Source organism: Muntiacus reevesi, chromosome 8 (genome assembly GCF_963930625.1).
Source record: "Muntiacus reevesi chromosome 8, mMunRee1.1, whole genome shotgun sequence".
In the NCBI taxonomy this organism is placed as follows: domain Eukaryota; kingdom Metazoa; phylum Chordata; class Mammalia; order Artiodactyla; family Cervidae; genus Muntiacus; species Muntiacus reevesi.
The window spans coordinates 84550750-84573992 of NC_089256.1; the positions used below are offsets into that span (position 1 = coordinate 84550750).

At 40.1% G+C, this 23243-nt stretch overlaps 2 protein-coding genes across 5 annotated transcripts in view; one reads left to right on the plus strand and one right to left on the minus strand.

Annotated features, from left to right (window-relative positions):
• Positions 1–23243, minus strand: part of GFM1 (G elongation factor mitochondrial 1) — a 49413-nt gene that overhangs the window by 12476 nt on the left and 13694 nt on the right. Inside the window, exons 7-13 of the mRNA XM_065942213.1 lie at positions 17271–17425; positions 16622–16706; positions 13895–14032; positions 12374–12475; positions 10966–11022; positions 8268–8405; positions 7100–7182 (exon numbers count right to left, since the gene is read on the minus strand). Of these exons, the coding sequence (XP_065798285.1) occupies positions 7100–7182; positions 8268–8405; positions 10966–11022; positions 12374–12475; positions 13895–14032; positions 16622–16706; positions 17271–17425 (758 nt within the window). The remainder of the gene's footprint in view (positions 1–7099; positions 7183–8267; positions 8406–10965; positions 11023–12373; positions 12476–13894; positions 14033–16621; positions 16707–17270; positions 17426–23243) is intronic.
• Positions 1155–21597, plus strand: LXN (latexin). 4 transcript variants are annotated; one of them, XM_065942214.1, is made up of 6 exons: positions 1155–1756; positions 2985–3047; positions 4343–4520; positions 4820–4956; positions 6402–6464; positions 15506–15797. In XM_065942214.1, exons 1-6 carry the CDS (start codon positions 1628–1630, stop codon positions 15713–15715), a joined length of 780 nt encoding a protein of 259 aa, XP_065798286.1. In that variant the 5' UTR covers positions 1155–1627; the 3' UTR covers positions 15716–15797. The 4 variants fall into 4 exon arrangements, with proteins under 4 accessions (XP_065798286.1, XP_065798287.1, XP_065798288.1 ...); XM_065942215.1 differs by lacking the exon at positions 15506–15797 and adding an exon at positions 6728–7093 and having other exon boundaries at positions 1158–1756; XM_065942216.1 differs by lacking the exons at positions 6402–6464; positions 15506–15797 and adding an exon at positions 6728–7093 and having other exon boundaries at positions 1159–1756.

Genomic DNA, 23243 nt, shown 5'->3' on the forward strand with positions numbered 1-23243 from the left:
ACACCTGATATTGTCTGTCACCCAGCAACCTCTATTACTAGCCTTGTTCTACAGAGATGGTAATTACATTCTTAAAGCTTCAAACTGGTGACTTTGGGGGTCTCAAATACTGTACTTCTCACAACTCTAACCGGTAATAACACAGGAGATGTTAACTAGCTGCATGTGAAACTTTAAAATTTCATTTTCAGCAAAAAGATCTATGTAATTAGAATGTATTTGACCACTCGTTCTTGGGCACTACCAAAGGAGCACATAATTCACACAACTATTAAGAACACACACAAACAACAATCTAACAGGTTGACTGTCAGATCAATGAGTCACTGGCTCCTCCATCAAAAGAAAAAAAACAGCCTTCAATTTTTCAGAAAAAGCCTTAAGAGGAGAAACGAAACCCTTTCTTTCTCCAGTTACTTGACAGCTGCTGGCTAATATAACTAGAAAGATGGGAATGCCTATTTACTCCGACTTTATTACTAAATAAATTTTAAAGGATATTTGAAGAAGACAACACATTACAAATACATTTTTAACTTTTTTTTTTTTAAAGCAACACAACATATATATCTACTCAAAGAACCTTCAAAATCCACTTTGGGAAAAATACCTAAGAATATTTCTAAGACAACAAACTACAGTGTCAGTTTGGTTACATATCGGAAGAAAACGAATCTTAGCTGCCAGTTCGACAGCATTTCTTAAGAACAGCCTAGACTAGTGCCTTTAAAGGTGACAGAAAGAGGTAATTAAGAGATCTGGAAAGTAAAAACACACTGACTACTCAAAAGCTTGTGCTTGCTTAAGGAGCTTTTAAAAACTTCTTGTCAGAAGCTACTTAAATGTAGTGCCTTGTATAAACTCAGTTTTAAACTACGTTTTAATCCTCTTTCAAAGTGATCCAGAAAGTTGGAAGCAAGGTGTGATCAAAATCTTTTCTAAGATTAGCAGAGGAAGAGAGGGGTCCAAGTACCTTGTAAAATTCCCCTGCCCTAAATCCTCCAAATTAATGCTATTATTTGCAGTCTTTCAAACCCTGATTTGGGCAGAACCGGTCCAACATCACAGAAAGCTGGGGATGAGCAAGCTTGCTCCTGGGAAGGAGCGGGAAAAGGAGGAAACGCAGTGACTCCCTACCGGGAGCTCCTCTGGACTTCGCCCCGAGCCTGACACGCGGGTGGTGGATAAGCAAGTTGCTCCGCTCCGCAAGTGAAGCAACCGGACTTTTCACGGAGGGGAAACTCGAAGCCCCGGAGGAGATGCTGCAGTGAGGCCAAAGCCAAACGCCCGTCCCGCGCCTCCGTTCAGGTTGATTGGAGGAAGGCTGCGGTCCCGGGCACCCCCCACCCCTCTCCACCCCCACCTGGAGGAGGGGGCGCTCGGGACCGGAACCGGAGAATTGCGGGCGGGAGCAGGGCGGGGCTCCACGAGGGCCCAGCAGGAGCCAGCTCCCAGGCGGCGCTTTCAGAATCCGAAGGAGGGAAGGAGAGAGCGGGAAGGAGCCGCTGACCCCGCCCCAGCCCACGCCCGGCCCCCAGGCGGCGGGAGGGCTTTTCCGGCCGGGCGGCCCGGCAGCAGGCAGGACGGGGACGCGGACGCTCGCCAGCGCAGCCAAGACTCCGCAAGCATGGAAATCCCTCCGACCCACTACCCGGCCGCCAGGGCGGCCTCGGTGGTCGAGAGCTGCATCAACTACCAGCAGGGGACCCCGCACAAGGTGTTTCTGGTGCAGACAGTCACGCAAGCCAGCCTGGAGGTGAGTCGGGCAGGGGCGGCGGGGCAGGGCCCGCGTCCCTCCATCCCCTCCGCTCCGGCTCCCGGGCACCACGCCTGCTTCGGGTCTCACTGCCGCCCCGGGTCTCTCTAGAGAAGCTGGTATTTCTGGCTTTTCTCTAGTCTCCGGGGCAGCCCCGGGGCTGTTTGTTGTTTTCACAGGGACACACACACTGATACAGTTTTTCTGGGCACTATTATAAGGAAATGGATAAATGTTCTCAGCTTGGGGCGGCTTCTCCCCCTTCCCCCAAGTGAAACCTATAGGAACCATTTTCAAAAGTTTCTTAAAACGGGTACCATGTTTCTCATCTGCTGCTCCAGTCTGGACCAACAAAAGCTCTGGTCTTGTGTAACATTCTTCACTGCCTATATCTTAAGACCAGTCGTTCATTTGACCAAAACGAAGGGTAAACGAAGGAACAAACCAAACCAGAAACTGACAAAACTGAAGTCAGAGTGAAGGAATTGCGGGCTGGCCGCTCACTGCGGAGTGATGGGCGCTCTCTGGCTAACGGGTAAATGAAGTGCTATGCGTGAGACCTCAGCAATCACTAAGCCTGTTTCCATTTTACTGACATCTAATGGATCTGACAGATGTTTAACTGCTAACAGTCTGTACGAGCTGACAGGGAGTACATATTTCAAAACCACACTAGGTAACACAGTTAGGTATAAACTTTCAATTGTATCTTGATTCAAAAGTGAAGTACCTAAATGTTTGTCTTACTGTTATAAAATTTATTAAAGTCTCATTCAGCAGGTCCACTAATACACAGGTAAAAGCAGTACTTAACATCTCTAACCACTTTGCAGTAATCTCAAAATGGCATTCTGTTTGGAGGCTTTATGAAAAATCTTTTCAGTGGGTATCCTATTTGTCATCTTTAGAATTAAAAATGTTAAATTTTCTTATCTGGAACTTAGGGTCACAGATCCAGATGTCAAAGTTCTCTGATGATTGAAAGTGAATTATAACCGAATATACATGCTTTTATCCCACTCTTTTGTTCTCATCCAAAATAACCCTGCTTAGAGGACCTACTAAATCAGCCATCACACATACAGTGACATGCTTTGCTCAAGGTCTAAGGCTTTAGTCGTTTACCTCGAACAGTCAGCTTCCTCCGGCCCCATCAAAAGAGAATGGATTCCCCTAACCATATAAAGACTTCATTTGTTGTTATAATAACACATTTTCTTAATTTTAGGATATTCCAGGAAGAGGACATAAGTATCGCCTTAAGTTTTCTGTGGAAGAAATTATCCAAAAAGTAAGTGAAATATCCTTTATTATGAAATAAAATTTGATTCCTAACATTCCAGGTCACCTCTGCTGATTAAATCATAGGATTGATTTGGTTTTTTTTTTTTTTGAGAAAAAGCTGTTGTGAAATTCCTGCCTCAAAAAAAATGATCATCATACAAGGGTTAGTTTTTACTTTTTGTGTATTCTGAGATACACTTAGTATTTCTATTGTGCTATTTAGAAAAGAGGCTCTAGATACTTCAATACAAATAAATTTCCTTTAAAAATGTTATATATGCATGAGTCAGTGTGAATTTATGCCTAATATGAAGAAGTGAAATAATTAACTCTAATCATCATTAGGTGTTTTTTATTTCTGTCTCATTCTGTTTCTTTTATTTAAAGAAAGCAAGTGCTTTTAGTTATTTACAAGCAACAGAACGGCCAACTGATACCACTGTGTTCCGATTAGAATCCTTCAGTAATGGGGCAGGGCCAGTTTTAAAAATTTCACCTCTCAAATTATTAACGAGATAAACGTAAAAGGAAGGAACTGCCAGTTGTACTGTAACCATCTTGAAATTTTAAAAAACTTGCCCATTTGTTAAGCATAACTAAGAGATACAGGCTAACAGAGAGATTCACTAAAAGGCATCTGAGCTGCTAGACGAATATTCATCTAAAGCAGAACCAATGCTACAATCTTCTCATTTTACATCTGGATACAGATTGAAATGAATCTGAGTTTGAGAAAATTTCTGTTATTTCAGGAGGAGAGAAGAATAGAAAGACTTAATAAAGTCAGACTAAAATCTGCGTTAGAGATGGACTTCCCATTACTACTGAAATACATTCAGAGTTTTCAACGAATTTACAAGATTATGAGACTTGATAAGTTATGAACTAAGTTACCTATTTTAGCTACCTCTAAGAAAAACTGACTTCCCTTAGTGGCTCAGACGATAAAGCATCTGCCTACAATGAGTGAGACCTGGGTTCGATCCCTGGGTCGGGAAGATCCCATGCAGAAGGAAATGGCAACCCACTCCAATACTCTTGTTTGGAAAATCCCATAGACGGAAGAGCCTGGTAGGCTACAGTCCACAGGGTCGCAAAGAGTCGGACATGACTGAGCAACTTCACTTCAAGAAAATTACTGGGCCACCATGAATTAGATACCTCTGAAATAGGCACATTGAAGTCCAGTCTGAAGTAATACCATAAGGGGGACAATGCTTTAAAGGTTCTATCTCAAAGAATAATAATTAGTAATGGATGTCCATTTACATGTAAAGATCTTTTGCAAAATGTTTCAAACAGGAAGTTACAGTGAACTGCACAGCTGAAGTACTGTACCCTCCAATGGGACAAGATACTGCACCAGAAGTCAACTTCACATTTGAAGGAGAAATTGGAAAAAACCCAGATGAAGAAGATAATACATTTTATCAAAGACTCAAGTCCATGAAGGAACCACTAGAAGCACAAAATATTCCAGGTATATAAATATATAGCAGAGGAAAATATTTTTTCAATTTTAAAAACAGTATCAATTTACCTATGCTCAAAAATGTTAAGATGTTTACATTATGCTGGAAATAAACTGACTTTCACAAAAATATTCATTACTAATCTAACAACAATAAAGGTCTTAGGACTTGATAGACATAGCTTAATTAAATTACTTTCTGCACACATTTGAAGAAAACTAAGAAATGACTTAGAATTTACATTTAAAAGGTTAATACTCTCTATGTAAAATAATTCCATTTATCATATAAATATTTCCTTCACCAGACAGTTTTGGAAATGTACCTCCAGAAATGAAGCCAGTTCGACATTTAGCCTGGGTTGCCAGTGGTTATATAATATGGCAAAATTCTACTGAAAACACATGGTATAAAATGGCAAAAATTCAAACTGTCAAGCAAGTGGTAAGTAATTTCTATAAACTATACTCTAAATAGGTTCAGTATTTACAAAAGGTGTCATAATTCATGATGGATAAACAGTGCCCCTTCGGTCATTTTGTATTTACAGCAGTGAACTCAGTATTTGAAGGGGAGGTCAGTTATCAAGGCTGGAGGAGGTGAAGTTGCAGTTTCAAGAGTGAAGTCTCCAGTTATAATTTGGCAATGGTTTTTGTGTGCAGCGTAATACAGATCATTTCCTTTGGCAACCTAAGCTTTGTGTTCTGATTACTATAATCATATGATACTGAAACTACCTCTGCTTTTTCCCTCTCCTCAAATGTTAGTGCCAGAGCTAGATATAGGGTTGACATTTTCCCCACCTGGATTCGCCAAAATAAAATATTAAGTCTGACAAAACTACTCCAAATTGCCTCTTTCTAGACCCTGAAGAGATTAAAACAAATTCTTTGAGTTTAGCTTTATTAAGAGGTTTAAAAGAAAAAAAAAATACTAGTCAACTAGTAGTATTTAATGGAACGCAATAAAAAGATACTCTAAGAGAAAAGCACTTTCCATTGGCTTTTCTCAGTTTGTTGATAACAAACTGCAAGAAAGCTGGAGCACCTTTACTCCACTAACTTTTGCAACTACTTATTAGATACCTTTGGGCTAGATCACAGATAAGTAACCTTCCTGATCTTTACCTTATCCTTAAAGGAGCTTCTTTGTTGATATAATCAAAGAAAGGATTGTTTCAAGAGACTATAGAGAATAGTTTTATTCAATCCTGGGGCCATTTTATTACTGTTAACTAAAAGAGCCACAGGGTTTTTCAGTGCCTCGTTATAAGCGTTTAAGAGCCTTGTTTAAGTACAGCAAATTTCTGATGATCAAGGTTTGAAACTATGAAGATATGGTATTTCTGTGTAGTTGATGGAATACTTTACATGCCTAAAGCAGTAAGCAGCATAGATCAAAGCTTTAGTTACAAAATCAAACATTACATTTTATTATTTTCAGTTTTTTAAAAGAGAATTTCTATTATAAAATTGGTTTCCTTTAGTATAAACACTCATCTCAGCTGTTTATCCCCTAAACAATGCTTTTTTGACCAATGGAAACGTTAAAGAATCTTAAATGACAAATTATAGACTGTAATGTTCTAAAATGTTCAAATTATAGACTATAATGTTATAAGTTCCACAACTCTCAATTTGTAATTTTTCTGGCTGTGCTGTGTACCACGCAGAATCTTAGTTCCCCGACCAGGGATTGAACCCATGCCCCCTGCAGTGTATGTGTGGAGTCCTAACTACTGGACTGCCAGGGAATTCCATAACATTCAGTTTTTAATTTTACTTAAGTATTATCATCATCCACTAGTGAAAACTGATTTCTAAAATTAAAATATACTTTTTGCCAATGATACTAAGTTTTAAATGCCAGGTTTTTATTTTTTATTATAGCAAAGAAATGATGACTTCATCGAGTTAGACTACACTATTCTCCTTCATGACATTGCATCTCAGGTATAGTATCATTTATAATGTCACTTTGGAAATTGAGACTCACTTTGTAGCCTCAGTGTATGCCTTGTTAATTTTGACTCTAAATCAGAATTCATGTAAATTCAAATAGGCACCAGGTTGAAGTATATTACCACTTGTAGCAATTTAACTTGTCTTGTGCTATCTTTATGAGGACTGTTTTATCTCCAACAGAATATAAATCCAACTGTTTTCCTAGATGTTTTTGTTAGTTTTATCACAGCATTAGTTTCTTTTACTTGCAGGAGATTATTCCTTGGCAAATGCAAGTTCTCTGGCATCCACAATATGGTACTAAAGTAAAACATAATAGCCGTCTGCCAAAGGAAGCACAATTGGAATAAACAAGGACCATAACACTGGATAAAGTGTAGACACGCTTGTTAATGATGACCTGTATACCAGTCTTCACTGATAACTAGCTTAAGGGGTTAGACAAATCCCAAAAGTGTCATTATCTATAAATGGCCTGATTACAGTACAGAACTATATAGCTTCCATAATAAAGCGCGTCACAGTGTCAAAGTGTTTTATCAACAGTAACAGTGCCATGTATACCCCTAATAAAAGCCTTTAATTCCAGCCTCATAGCTTGTTTCATCATGTTGGATACTTACGGAACAGGGGCCGTAATGGTCTCTCTGAAAGCAACTTTTGGCTTTCCTGTGATACAAGGACAGCCATATTCTCTTTCCATTCGCTAAAAAGAACGAGAGAGATCTTTTTTGATATATTTAAATTAAAAAATAATAAACTAAAATAAGAAAAATCCTAAGAGTCTTAATTACCTTAGAAGCATTCATTTAAAAGTGAAAGCGTTAGTCACTCAGTCATGTCTGACTCTTTGTGACCCCATGGACTGTAGCCCACCAGGCTCCTCTGTCCATGGGATTCTCCAGGCAAGAAAACTGGAGTGGGTTGCCATTCCCTTCTTCAGGGAATTTTCCCAACCCAGGGATCACACCCGGGGGTTTCCTGCATTGCAGGCAGATGCTTTACCATCTGAGCCACCAGGGACAGTCATGGTGAGCAAATAATCAATCTAAAATCACTTAAGTACCTTATGAGGATAAATACATCACAAACTTTTACAGATTTTATATAAACAAATTCTAATTTAGACTGATTAACTTACACTTACCTCCAGTTAATCTACTAAAACCTTACCTTTGCTCCATTTTATTACATGTTCATTGGAATGGTATATGGATCTATTGTCATAATTTCCTACTATCTCAACTTCAGAGATACAGTCAGAGCCAGAATTTTTAATCATAGGTCAGATATATTAAAAAAATAAGTCATATATATTTCGATTTCATTTATATACACATAAGACCTTTCCTAGGAAAGTAGGGTCTCCATCTACCCATTTGTTCAACTACATTATATTGATCTTCAAGTACTGACTTGAGAAGAAAACAGGTAAGAAATGGCTTGGCGAGTGAGTACTGGTGGGCTGACTTTCTCAGCAGGTTTCTCCCTGAGGTTGTCCCCCTAAGGCTGAGACCTTAAGGATACACCTGACCCAAAGAACCACGACCCACTTATGGATGGATGGTCTGACTGCAATGTTTTACAAATAAGAAGGTTTAGAGATCAAAAGTAATTAATTAGTAACAGATAGTAGAAGATGCAGTGTACCACATCTGGATAAAAAAACCAGAGTGAAATGAAAAAAGAACCACTATTAGTTTATGACCATTAGACCGAGAATTCTTGACTTTTGCGCTCTTAAAACACAGACATAAAGGAAGTGACTTTAACGTCCTTACTGTTCACTACCTGAGCGTAGATCTCCAGGTGTAACTCTCCCATTCCAGATACGATTGTCTCCTTGCTCTCAGGGTCAAAGTGGACTTTAAATGTGGGATCTTCTCTTGTAAACCTGCCAATACCTTTTGAAAATTTTTCCAGATCATTCTTAAAAAGAAAACAAAAATCATTACACATTGTACTAAGCATGATAAGCAATGAAACTGTTAAAAGAGTTTGATTGAATGAAATCAAATACATGTGCAGTTAAATAAAAATGTTCTACCATTTAAGTTCTAAATGCTATTTTAATATATGAGCTTGGATACCACACAAGAGAGCAAGGAACAGCTAACTTACAGAATTTTCTTTTCACACCAAGATTCAAGAGTCTAAGACTTAACTCTTTTCCTATTGACAAAATCTCTCCATTTGTGGAAGACTCCCCATAAAACAGAAAGCAGAATCTGTGTTACAGTTTAGAAATCCTAAACCAAAGGATTGGTTGAGGCTGTAATCAACTGTAACTGTGCTACAGTTTAGAAATCCTAAATCAAAGAAATCAGCATGGTCACCAAAACTCTACTGTAGGTTTGAGAGATCAGTTAAGACCAGCGAATGCGCACTGAGATGTCTCCGTTTCCAGATAATCCACCTGGATGTAGTTCAATGTACCTCTATCCTCCTTAGATGTTAATTCCTTACGTGGTAAGCAGAATGATGTTCTTCTTTAAGGACATGCCCCATTCCCCCCAAATCTGTGACTGTTACCTTACCTGATAAAAGGGACTCTGTTGACGTGATTAAGGTTACAGACTCTTCATATGGGGAGATTATCATGAATGATCTGGACAGGTCCAGTGTAATTGCATGAGACTTTAAAAATGGAAAGGAATGAAGGGCAGCTGAGAGATGAAAAGCGGGAAATAACAGACAGGAGATGTCTGAATCATGAGAGGGACTCACTTCACTGTTGCTGGCACTGAAGACAGGAAAAAGCGGGCTACGAGCGCCTCTAGAAGCTAGGAATGGCCCTCAGATAACAGCACAGAAATCTCAAGTCCCACAACAAGGAGCTGAAATCTGCCAACAATCTAAGCAAGCAAGGAACCAAACTGTCCCCCAGAGCCTCCAAGAAAGGAACACAATCTTGCCAATACAATACTTGATTTTATCCCATTAACAACTGTGAATTGTGACCCATATAACTGTAAAATAATACATTTGTACTGTTTTTAAGCCACTAAGTTTTTTGCTAATTTCTTATGGCAGCAATAGAAAATTAACATGCTCTGAATCACCAGTGTTAACAGCCAAACACGTGGTTAAAGAGGTGTTAATGTGTTTTGTTTATGTTATCTGGAATTCTAACCACAGGCTGCAAGGTAGAATTATCCTCATTTTACAGGTGAGGAAGCTAGGTACAGAGAAGTCAAGTGACTTGCTCAAGGCCACACAGCTAACTAGGAATGAATCTTAAGTTAGTCTATCTCCAAAGTCTTTCCCCTTTTCCCCGCATTGGCCAAGGACTCAACTTACAAGCTGCCCCACTACTGAGATTCATGGTTTTATGCAGGGTTTCATTATTTGATTTGTACTAACTCCAGCAAGCAGACAACCTTGAGACACCAAAAAGCTTTATGAATATTGATCCATTTGATTTCCATCCATTATTGTGAACTATCAACAGTAAAATGTCTACATAAACTCTGAATTTAGGAATAAAGAATAATATTTTTAACTTCTAGTCCTTTGTCTTCGGAAGGGAAAAGCAACCTATTTGGCAAAGAACCTTGAACAAACTGGCGTATCACTGTGGTAAGATATAAGGTTCGACTTGCTTCAAATTTCTGAGATGTAGTGACTGAATGTTTCTTGCCCCCTCAACATTCTCTTTTCTGTAATTTGAGAAGGAAAATCTCAAGTTCCTCAAAACAGATGAAGCAGTAGCCGTTAATATATCCGTAAGACAATAAATGAGAACATGTTCTATGATGATAGTACCTAGATGACAAGAGATCATACAATGCTCACTCAATGCATAAAAGAATTTCAATATAGCGCATTAACATGACAGTTATGAATATAACTAACTTAAGAACTAAACAATTATGGTTCAAGATCAGGACTAATTTCAGTGACAAGTTATGCAAATACAGAACCTATTCAAGCAATTTTGGCTAAAAAGCTAAATGACATGAAATACAATCATAAAACTGTTATATCTGAAAGTGAGTCGAAAGAGTCTTATTTGCAGGCCTTCCATGTTATAATCAGACATTTACTGCATAACTACCACAGATGTGGAGATGTACTATAATCCATGAGGCAATTTAATTGATGCAATATTCTAATGTTCTTTACCGTGAGGTTTTTCTGCAGTTGAGGACAAATGCCCCAGTTTCCTCTTTTCTATCTCTTATGATCTGCACCTAGGAAGTTACTTACACTTACCATTCTGGAGCCAGTGATAAACCTTTACTATAGTAAGAGTTATAAAGCACAGTCTGATGAATACGTTAAAACCATCAACCTCTTCAAATATTCTGAGGCGTACTTACTAGTAATAGACTGGTAGATTTTAAACGATGATTTGAATACCAGAAAAGGAAACAGAGTCCGTAAGAGCGCTTATGGTCATCACAAGACACCATGTGCGTTGTGGAGACAGGTGAGAAGGAGCTCAAGGTTTTACTGTGATTGACTAAGTGCTAAATCAAACTCCTACCTTGTTAGACGGCTTCATTGCTATTGAAATGACAGGATCGGGGACATGAATTGACTCCTGGAATAGTTTTAAAAGAACAGACAAAAATTCAAACACAGTACTGTGTATGTCAGAGATGGATTAATTTTAATGTTTTAATTTTAATGCAGAAGAAAACACTAGAGTCAACATCTTTAAGGCAAATATATCTTGCTCTACTTTTCATTAAATGATGAATATATTAATATATAAATAAAGGTTACACCGCAATCATTGATAAGAGAAGCAGAGACAGGGACTAGATTCTTCATACATACGATATCTCATTTAACCAGTCAGGTTAAATGAGAGGCAGATGAATTTTATTATCCCCATTTTACAAATAAAATAGTTAAAGGGTTGGCAAGAATAATGAATAACTTGGTCAAGGGCCAGCAGTAGCACAGGGCTCTGACCAAGGTCTATTTGCTTCAACGCTTGAGCACTTCCCACAACCTCCAGTCCCTTCATACTGCTCATGACAAGTTTAGAGACAGTCTCATCAATAATACTTATTAAAAAGTCCACTTATTGAAACTGATTTTTGTAGTGTCCTAACTCCACATGTAAAACCACAGACATCAGAGAATACTTTAAACAAAAAAGCTAAATGATAAGATTAAGAATTCATCATATGATATAGGAGCTACTACAGAGATCACCTGTTAGGGCTGGACTAGTTCTTATATATAGACAATCTACTGTAAGCGCCTATCCCCTCTGTACTCATATTCCTCCTTTACTGAATTCAGGAGAGGAAGCACCCTCAGGAACACATGGTCATACCGCAGAAGAGCCGCCCTCCTGTGGGGGCAGAAAGGGGGCGGGAGTGAAGGGGACAGAAAGGCAGGAAGTGCCCTGAGCATACTCTGCTAGCTGCATCCTGCCTGCAGAGCACGGTTCTGGTCTGTCGTGCAACTCCCCGGAGTCCAGCCTAAATGTCACCGTCTGCTCTTACGGTTCTCTAGGAGACTGCTCTCATGGTTCTCTAGGGGACTGAGGGAGGCATCGTCTCTCCAGCTGCCGAGTTACTAAGGAAGGAGCACTTGGCTGGGACCAGCCTGATACTGGTGACAGCAATCAGGGACGCACCCACAATAGGGAGGCAGGTCTCAGGGTGGAGAAGTCACAGCCATACGGGCCAGGTTACCTAGTGGAGATTTTCCCTCCATGCTAAACCTTGGAGGATGGTGGAATGATTTTACTAAGAAAAATCAGGTAAGTTAGCTAACACAGGACACTTGTTCAGTTGACATTAAAAGAGCCACAACCAATCCACACTTGATGCCTGTGGCACTCAATGAAAACTTCTGTGATTTTTTTTCTGAAGTATTAGAACATACATTTTTGAAATGCAAGTGATAAACAGCTTTGAAGTTAAATGACTTACCATAGAAAGGCCGCTATTATCTTTGTCTGTGAATGTGTCTCCACTGGCACAGTCAACGCCGAACAATGCACAGATGTCTCCAGCAAACACTTCCTCAACATCCTAAAGAAAGAATACAAAATGATACTTGCAAGTAATTCAAATCTGCACATAATCACTAAAAAGTAACTGCACAATAATCACACTGTACACAAACAAACATGCCAGAGTCTCACCATGAATTCCACAAAGAAAGAATTAGATAGAATCAACGCAATACCAACACTCAACCATGGCAAGATACACCTTCAACAGGCTCTTGTTTAAACCACATGTCAACTGGCAAGATTCTGCTGTAAATGGAAAGTCAGAACGTGGCATCTTTACTTGGGGGATCTGCAGTACCAACAGAACACAGAGCCTCATGGTTCTAAAGTGATTCCTATAGAATTAAAAAGTATGTACTGCTATATGTGCTGCCATTGTCTAACAAGGAAATGAGCATGACCAAGGCATACAAGGAAAGCTTGCAAAGGAAGTTTTCAAAACAAAGGCAGGAGATGTAAGCAGTTAAGAAAACACAGGAAATCTAAGAATAAAGCACTGGGGCTTCTAAACTTCCTAGTCTTTGTCCTTTTATATTAACAGCTCATTCATAACAGCTGTGGCTGTGAATGAGCAAGTGTGTGGTCTTGCTTTAACAGTTACACAGCTATAGGGATCCTTCTGGCCCACGAAACAGCTGTGACAATCACTAATCCCTCTAGCCTGCCCCCTGCTGCCTATTTCAAAAAACAATGATGTCTAACTTTGAAAGACTGTCTATTCATTTTCCAGGATATACAACAGTTATGGATGCCAAGAATGTCCGCCCTAAGATTTTGTTTAGACTAATAAATCTCTCTAGGAATAACTGAGCTGAACTGGGAAAGGGTGAAGGAGGGGACAACCTCCTGTACTTGGTCTTCCTGCCAACGCGTCACCCTGCGGACCACAGAGGCCAGAACAGGCTCAGAGCCAATTCAAGACGTCAAATCATAAGCCAAAGTTTATCTCCCAGACTAGGCCTTCAGAGGTTTTAAATCTTTAGATGAATTCTAGCACCCATAAAGCCCATCTAGGGATTGATTCTATTTCCATATTTCAGGAAGTAAATCCACTGGGCAATATGGGAAGTTATGTGTAAATTTATTATTCTCACTTACTTTTGAGAACTACAGTTCCAGTGAACTAAAAACCCATTATACTCTTTCCAAGGCTGGCTCTTGAGGAAAGTGCTGTCCTTCTTCCTAAGCCTGGCCACTGAGGACAGACAGCTAACGCACAAATGGTGGTATAAAATGTGTTCGTAATATGTGCTAATTTAGCCTACACCAAAGTGCTACCTGAGAAATGTAGCCCACCTAACTAAAAAGGAAGAAGCTAGGAAAACACACTCAACTAGAAGTGATTTTCTTGTGGCGCTCAGGATAACAAAAAAGTAGACCTGTTTCAACTGCATGAGAGAAATTTCTGATTGTACAACGAAAGCCGGGTACTCACCTCCATCATGTCGGCATGCATGCGAACCAGTCGCTGCACCCGCACTCTCTTTCTCGTCCTTGTATTATAGATGTTATCACCTTTCTTCAGCTCTCCTTGATAATTGCGAACGTAAGTTAACTGTCCAAATCGACCTGCCTAGAAGTCAAGATGGGGTAAGGACAGAAAGAGTAAAAAAGAAACACAGGAATCAAAAATAAGAGGAAAATTTCATAATCACCTTCAAATGCTTGCTCTCAGTTTTAGTAGTACAACTTATATATATATATATATGTTTCAGCTTATTGTCATAAACTACTTTGATGCTAGTTTTGAATAAGGTTAAATGGTTCTTGTTCTTTCTGATATCAAAACCCAAGATACTACTTCTGTTTCCTCTGAAAAAAGTTATTAGAAAAAGTTTTTAAATTTATAAGGCAGTTATTTCATAAGTTCAGTTTAATACAGTAAGATATAAAAATAAGGTAAAATGATATTAGAAAGACAACAAAAATACCATTTGAAATGAAAGACTATACATGTTAGAAAAACTGATAATCACCTGGAAAGCTATACGAATATGAATTCTGTAAAGTAACTGAATATAAAATGAATAATCAGGATCATTTCCTCCTGAATATTAACACTAAATGTTAGGTAAATATGTAAAAGTTGCCAGTTCTTCCCATATTAATATTTAGGTTTAACACAATAGCAATAAAATTCCAAAGAGGACTTTTAAAATATATTATTAGTGATTTTTAATATTTAGAAGAAAAGCTAAAAATAGAAAATAACTGATATAAGAACATATTAAATACTTCAAAATATTAAAGTAATAGCCTTTATAAAATAAATATCTAAAATGTTTAATTCATTAGTCAACAGATGAAAAAGGAGACATTACAATCAATGAAAAAATTTAACACTGTTCAAAAACTGGTAACTGTACAATTGGTCTTCCATTTGGAGGCAGAGGAATCCAAACAGACTTCTGAGATCCTAACAGCATTCAGCAAAACAAAGTCCAACTGGGTTAACAATGAAAAAAACAAAAGAACCCATAAGAAAGCAAAAGAGACAAAAGGAAGTATTTATAGAATATAATCAAAGAGGAAGACTGAGAAAATAACAAAAGACAAAGATTGATGTATTTGACTACGTAAATTTTAAAATAATTGTTTTTTTAAAATTTTATTAGAGAAAGGTTCATACAAATAAGTAAAACACTTTGATTCTAATTTTAAAACGGGAAAGACAAAAACATAAAGAGGGAATTACAAAAGAGGACATAGAATTGCATAATGAATATATGGAAAAATGTTTTCTATTATTAAGAATTAAGACAAGATACGGGGAAAAGGATTGGGGGGAGGGATGGTTAAGGAGTCTGGGATGGACATGTACACACTGCTACATTTAAAATGGATAACCAATAAAGACCTACTGCATAACACAGGGAACTCTGCTCTGTTATGTGGCAGCCTGGATGGGAGGGGAATTTGGGGGAGAATGGATACCTGACTATGTATAGCTGAGTCTCTTCCCTGTTGACCTGAAACTAAAAATATGAAAGCAATCTGGCAATATATACCAATAAATATTTAAAATATTTTGTATCTTTCACTCAAGAATCACATTCTGGGGATCCTAAGAAAAATATTCTTAGGACTTCCCCGGTGGCACAGCAGATGGGAATTGGCCTGCCAAATGCAGGGGACATGGGTTTCATCCCTAGTCCAGAAGATTCCACATGCCATGGAGCAACTAAGCCCGTGCGCTGCGACTACTGACGGTGTGCCTAGAGCCCATGCCCTCCAACAAAAGAAGCCACTGCGATGAGAAGCCCAGGTCCTGCAAAAGAGAGCAGCCCCTGCCCACCGTAACTAGAGAAAGCTCGCACCCAGCCAACAGAGACCCAGCGCAGCCAAAACTAACTAATAAACGAACACTGTCACTGCAGTGTTATGTCTACTTCTTAACTTAAATTACTTTTTCTGGATTTAGAATAAAAATCATACTGTAAAAACTTAAAAATAAAAACTAGGAAAAAGCACCGCCCCTGATATAATTCCATCCTAGAAATAACCACCCTTCAACACTTCTGACCTATCTACCTTTTTCCTCCTTAAAATATTATACAGAAGCAACACCACCACAACAAAAAGCAGACCCAGTCCCCAAGTCTTGGTTCCTAATACCACTCACAATTAAAGGGACCAGGGCTCTTAGACAGACGGCTGATTCTCAGGCCAGGGCAGGGAATATACAGCATAAGCCTGGAAGGTGAGGAAGTGCTCGAAGAAGCAAAAGCCGGGGGCATGTCTCAGGGTCACAAAATGCACCTGAAAGGGCAGACAGCGACACTGGCCAGTCTGGCAATAAAATACGGAACATGCTATGGGTCTTAGCTCAAAGTATGAAACAGATATACGTAAGTCCAGATGATAAAAACAAACGACTGAACAAGCAAATACGGGAGAGAAAGGACAACTCTCCCTTACAGAGGAATCCCACGTAACTCACAGAGACACCGCCCCCGCACGGAGGAAGATGGTAATGCACCCCTTAAGTGTGGGCTGTGCATAGAAACCTTCTAGAGTCAGTATGGAACAGGCTGGGGGACAAAGTAACTACGGTGGAGAAATCTGTAACTAAATCTTTCCTTAGAGTCACTTTGTAATAGGAATAAAAGCCTAAAAGAAAAATTCTATATATATCAGTTAAATACATTAGAAAGCAGCTTACCTCCAGTTTAAAAGCCAGGCCAACAAACGGATGGGAACTGTCTCTTTGGGGGTTCATTAAGATTTTGGTTTTCTCTTGGGAGTCACTTAAAATAAAAGACATACACATTTGTGAGATGCAATATTTGATATTTCTTTTATATCAATTTGTTTCATCAGAATGTTACCTGAGAAAAAGCATACTTGCACTAAACATTTCTGAGCTTATTCTTAAGCGAAATTTCACTGAATGGGATCAACAAGAATAATTTCTGGCCAATACTGCATTGTGATAGGACCAGAGTAGAATAAAAATAACAAAACAAGTCTCGCAGAAAAAAAATAATGAGAGCTTAAAAAATTTTTGTTTCTTAAAAAATATTTTAAAAAAAATTAGTTCCACATGAGAAAATTTTCTAATGATGTAAATGTTCATAATGAAACAAACCGTATTCTAACTTATAAACAGAATATGATACGGGAAGGTATAATAAATAATTTTCTTTATGCCAAAATTGTTACCCAAACAGAAATAAAGATTGATTTTTATAAATTATTGGAAAAAACCCACAAATGCAATATAACTTCAAAAACCATTCTTAAAATTCTTTTCCAGTGCACAGATGTTCAATTCTTTGTGCACAGACTAAGAATCAATTTCCGAGACTTACTCTTGATTGAGAATGGCGTAATTCTGGACTTCAGATGGATTCGGGAGGTATTCTAAAACAGCATCTAACAGAGGCTGTACTCCTTTGTTTTTCAAGGCACTTCCCAGAAAGACAGGGGTAAATGACCTGTTTATCGTGGCTCTTCGAATGGCAAGCTACAAAAGAAAAAAAAAATTAGTTCATCTTAAAGTTACGTTTTATGTTTCAGATCAACTACAAGGCAACAAATGAATGAAATAAATTGATACTCTTTGGAGTTCTGGCTTTAGTGGAGACTGGAATGGGGTTCTCTACAACTTAAGGTCAAAATACTCCCCCCAAAATAGAAAGAAAAAGGCTATTTAACTTTCAACACTGTAACTGCTTTCAACCCTCAGAATGTCACTACCTTTCAATTTGGAGAAAAAACCATATATACACAACAGTTCAGTTCAGTTGCTCAGTGTGTCTGACTCTTTGCGACCCCATGAATCGCAGCACACCAGGCCTCCCTGTCCATCACCAACTCCCGGAGTTTACTCAAACTCATGCCCATCGAGTCGGTGATGCCATCCAGCCATCTCATCCTCTGTCGTCCCCTTCTCCTCCTGCCCCCTATCCCTCCCAGCATCAGGGTCTTTTCCAATGAGTCAACTCTTTACATGAGGTGGCCAAAGTATTGGAGTTTCAGCTTCAACATCAGTCCTTCCAGTGAACACCCAGGACTGATCTCCTTTAGGATGGACTGGTTGGATCTCCTTGCAGTCCAAGGGACTCTCAAGAGTCTTCTCCAGCACCACAGTTCAAAAGCATCAATTCTTCACTGCTCAGCTTTCTTTGTAGTCCAGTTCTCACATCCACGTGACCACTGCAAAAACCACAGCTTGACTAGACGGACCTTTGTTGGCAAAGTAATGGCTCTGTTTTTTAATACGCTGTCTAGGTTGGTCATAACTTTCCTTCCAAGGAGTAAGTGTCTTTTAATTTCATGGCTGCAATCACCATCTGCAGTGATTTTGGAGCCCCCCAAAAGAAAGTCTGACACCGCTTCCACTGTTTCCCCATCTATTTCCCATGAAGTGATGGGAATGGATCCCATGATCTTAGTTTTCTGAATGTTGAGCTTTAAGTCAACTTTTTCACTCTCCTCTTTCACTTTCATCAAGAGGCTTTTTTTAGTTCCTCTTCACTCTCTGCCATAAGGGTGGTGTCATCTGCATATCTGAGGTTATTGACAGTTCTCCCGGCAATCTTGATTCCAGCTTGTGCTTCTTCCAGGCCAACGTTTACACATAGGACAGTGTAAATGGTATGTTAACAATTGTGCAAAATAGAGGAAAAAGCAATACATATGCAAACAAAACAAAACAAAAAATCTATGGAAAGAAACACCAGAAACTTATTAACTGGCAACCTGGTTTAGGAATGGGGCCCAGAGTGACTCAGACAGAAAAGAATCTGCCTGCAGTGCGGGAGACCTGGGTTTGATCCCTGGGTTGGGAAGACTCCTTGGAGGAGGGCATGGCAACCCACTCCAGAATTCTTGCCTGGAGAATCCCATGGACAGAGGTGCCTGGCGGGGTCCATGGGGTCACAGGGAGTCAGACACGACTATGCGACTAAGCAGAGCGCAGAGCGCCGGGCAGATGAGAGCCGGTGAGGACTTCTTACTGTGTGCCTTTATAGAGTTTCTGAATGTTTAAACCATATGAAAGTATCATCTATTAAAGAAACAATTAACCAGTTTGCTTTCCTTTTTTAAAGGACATATATACGGGAAGCCAAACCAGGGCAAGGTGCTCATAAACTAAGGGTCCTGATAGTAACAGGCTGTAAATAACCACCTCCTGGTTTGCCCCAACCTCTCGTGCAAGCACCATCCATGCGTCCCAGCCTTGCTCCTCAGCGGCTAGCGGCTACAGGCCTCAGAGGGGGCAGGGGCTAGCGGCTACAGGCCTCAGAGGGGGCAGGGGCTAGCGGCTACAGGCCTCAGAGGGGGCAGGGGCTAGCGGCTACAGGCCTCAGAGGGGGCAGGGGCTAGCGGCTACAGGCCTCAGAGGGGGCAGGGGCTAGCGGCTACAGGCCTCAGAGGGGGCAGCAGGGCTTCAGCTCTGGCGGCCGGAGGAGGCCAACAGCAGTCTGTGCTGTGGCACAGCCCACCAGTTGTTGATGCAGCAGAAACACGGAGCAGCATAGTTATTTCTCAGTCCTCAGGAAAAACAGAAACCTAGATATTCCACAAACCTTAAAGCAAAACATTTATAACCACAATTCCTAAACATCACGATGAAAACTAGGATAACAACTGAGCACAATAAAACGAGTATAAAAAGAAGAAAATAAACGGGTTAAGAAAACAATCACTATTTGAAACTCTCTTAAAAACTTGCTTTTTCTAGGAACCAGAAACGGCTTGGTCACTAACCATGGAGCTACCTTAGGCCACGAGGTCACATTTTTTACTTTCCAACCCTTCCTTATATGCAAAAGCAGGAACGTATGAATCTTACCACACTTTCTTTACTTCCATTGAATAGAGAAACACATGAATGTGGTTGATAAATAGAAAAAAGGTGAAATTAAAGCTAAACCTATACCAGCCTAACAAAAGCTATGTTCTTACCCTAAATTTCCCTTACTTTTGTAAGAATCACATTCACACTTGAAAACTGTTGCCTTTCCACTGTCCCTAATACACCCAATGACAACACAGAAATAAAGCACACTGCCTCCTGGAAGAAAACAGGAAACGCAGCAGGACTGAAAGTGCTCTCCCAGAAAGCCCCCTTGCAAGGCTGGCCCCCGGCTGGCTTCTGGGAATCTGGATATCGGCTGATTCCCAGCATTCCAGAACTGGTAAGACTGGTCCACTGTGCCTATACTGCTGCAAAAACAACGGGATGTATGCTAAATACCTGCTTTCCTTCTGGGAGACTGGAAATCCGTAGGTGCTAGGCAGGGTGTGTCTATGTGAGTTAGTATGTCGCTCAGTCATCCCAACTCTGTGACCCCATGGATCGTGGCTGGCCAGGCTCCTCTGTCCATGGAATTCTCCAGACAAAACTGCTGGAGTGGGTAGCCATTCCCTTCTCCAGGGGATCTTCCCAACCCAGGGACCAATCCCAGCTCTCCTGCATTGCAGTTTAATTCTTTACCGTCTAACCGACCAGGGGAGCCTTATGTGACCAGCCTCCAGTGAAACCCAGGGCACTGAGTCTAATGACCTTCCCCGGTAGACATTTCACAGGTACGGTCACAACTTGCTGCTCGAGGACATGCAGCTCGAGGACACGCAGGGCAAGACTAAGCGTGAGAGAGCGCCTGGAAGCTTCCACCTGGTTTCTTCTGGACGTGACCTCACACGCCTTTTCCCTTCGCTGATTCTGCTTTGTACTCTCACTGTGATGCATCATAACCATGAGTGTGATTACTGGCTGAGTCCTGACTCCCAGTGAATCACAGAATCTGGAGTGGTCTTGGGGACTCCTGACACATTCCTTTTAATAGATCAAGACCTCTCTCTGGTGGTTCTTAGGATACACTGCTTGACTTTATTGAAGGCCCAGACCTATACTTTCCTATACGGAGTTCCTTAGTCATTAGAGAGCTGGGGTGATAAGGCCTTTGTGAATGGTACAGAACTCAAGCTCAGATATGTTAGTAAGCATCTCAGCTTCAATAGGGTTTTCTCCTTGTGCACCTGATCTATAAAATCCTTGAGTACACTGTATTACACACAGTGTTTATTTATCTGATCTCTGCTAAGTGTACCAAGTGGTTTAGCAAAATAAGTGTCAGTCTTTTTTAATTATGATAACGTAAACATCACAAAATTGACTATTTTAACCATTGTTAAGTGTACAGTTCAGTAGCATTAAGTACATTCATATTGCTGTCACCACTATCTCCAAAACTTTTCATCACCCCAAACTGAAACTCTGGATCCATTAAACTTCCCATTCTTTCCTCCCCCAGCCCCTGGTAACCACTGTCCTACTAGGAACTTGACTCTTCTGGCTATCCCACAGAAGTGTAATCATACAATATTTGTCCTTTTATGTCTGGCTTATTCCACTTACATGATATCCTTAAGACTCACCCATAATGTAGCATGTATTAGAATCTGATTCCTTTTTGAAGTTGAATAATATCCCATTGTATGAACACGCCAATTTTACCTGTCTATTCATCCATTGATTGGCACTGAGTTGTTTCCAACTTTGAGCTACTGTGAATTATGCTGCTGTCAACATTGGTGTGCAAATATCTGATCCCTGCTTTCAATTTTCTTGCGTATATAGAAATGGAATTGCTGGACCGTATGTTAGTTCTTGGATGTGAATCTGAGCAAACTCTGGGAGACAGTGGGGGACACAGGAGACGGGCGTGCTGCCGTCCACTGGGTCGCAAAGAACCATTCACAACTTAGCAATGGAACAACAACAACGTGGTAGTTCTGGGTTTAGGTTTTTTTTGAGAAATCACCGTACTCCACCGTCTTCCACAGAAGAAGCACCATTTTACATTCCCACCAGCAATGCACAAGGATTTCAATTTCTCTGCCTCCTCACCAACACTTGTTATTTTGCTTTTTAGGTAACAGGCGTCCTGATTAATAAAGTGGTATCCCACTGTGGTTTTGATTTGCTTTCCCTAATGACTAGTGATGTTTTCATGTGCTTATTGACCCATCTGTTCTCTTTTATGGAGAACTGTCTATTTAAAAATTGAATACCAGTCTTAGGCAGGTGATTTTCTCTTCTCTTCATTTTAAAGCTGAACAATCAAGTAAAGAAATCTATATGGCCTTCCAAATAGTCAACAGTGTCCATTTCTAGTTTATCTTCTTTCTTTTTAATAAGGATATGTCCAAGAGGTTGAATGTTTAAGTATCCCCTTCATGGCTCACTACCTTGGTGGCAATGGGGCTTGTATAACTCAATGAAGCTAACAGCCATGCCGTGTAGGGCCACCCAAGATGAACGGGTCCTAGCAGAGAGTTCTGACAAAATGTGATCCCCTGGAGGAGGGAATGGCAAACCACCACAGTATACTTGCTGTGAGAATCACATGAACTGTATAAAAGGCCAAAAAGATATGACACCGAAGATGAGTACCCCAGGTCTGAAGGTGTCCAAGATACTACTGGGGAAGAGTAGAGGAGAATTACCAGTAGCCTCAGAATGAGTGAAGCAGCTGGGCCAAAGCAAAGATGACTCTCAGCTGTGGATGTGTCTGGTGATGAAAGTAAAACCCCATGCTGCAAAGGACAGTACTGCGTAGGAATGTGGAGTGTCAAGTCCATGACACAAGGAAAATTGGACATGGCCAAGCAGAAGATGGTAAGAATAAACACTGACATCTTAGGAATCAGAGGACTAACATGGACGGGAATGGGCGAGTTTAATTCAGATGACCATTGTATCTACTACTGTGGGCAAGAATCCCACAGAACCAGCAGAGTAGTCTTCATAATCAACAAAAGGGTAGATATACAGTACTTGGCTACAGCCCCCCAAAAGACAGAGTGATCTCAATTTGTTTCCAAGGCAAGCCGTTCAACATCACAGGAATTCAAGTCCAATCCCCTATTACCAATGCAGAAGAAGCTGAAGCTGATCAATTCCACAAAGACCTAGAAGACCTTCTAGAACTAAAAGAGATGTTCTATTCACCATCGGGGATTGGAATGCAAAAGCAGGAAGTCAAAATATACCTGGAGTAACAGGCAAGTTTGGCCTTGAAGAACAAAATGAAGCAGGGCAAAGGTTAACTGAATTCTGCCAAGAGAATGCACTAGTCATAGCAAATACCCTTTTTCAACAACACAAGAGATGACTTTACACATGGACATCACCAATTAGTCAATACCAAAATCAGACTGATTACATTCTTTATAACTGAAGATGGAGAAGCTGTATACAGTCGGCAAAAACAAGACCTGGAGCAAACTGTGGCTCAGATCATCAGTGTCTCATAGCAAAATTCAGGCTT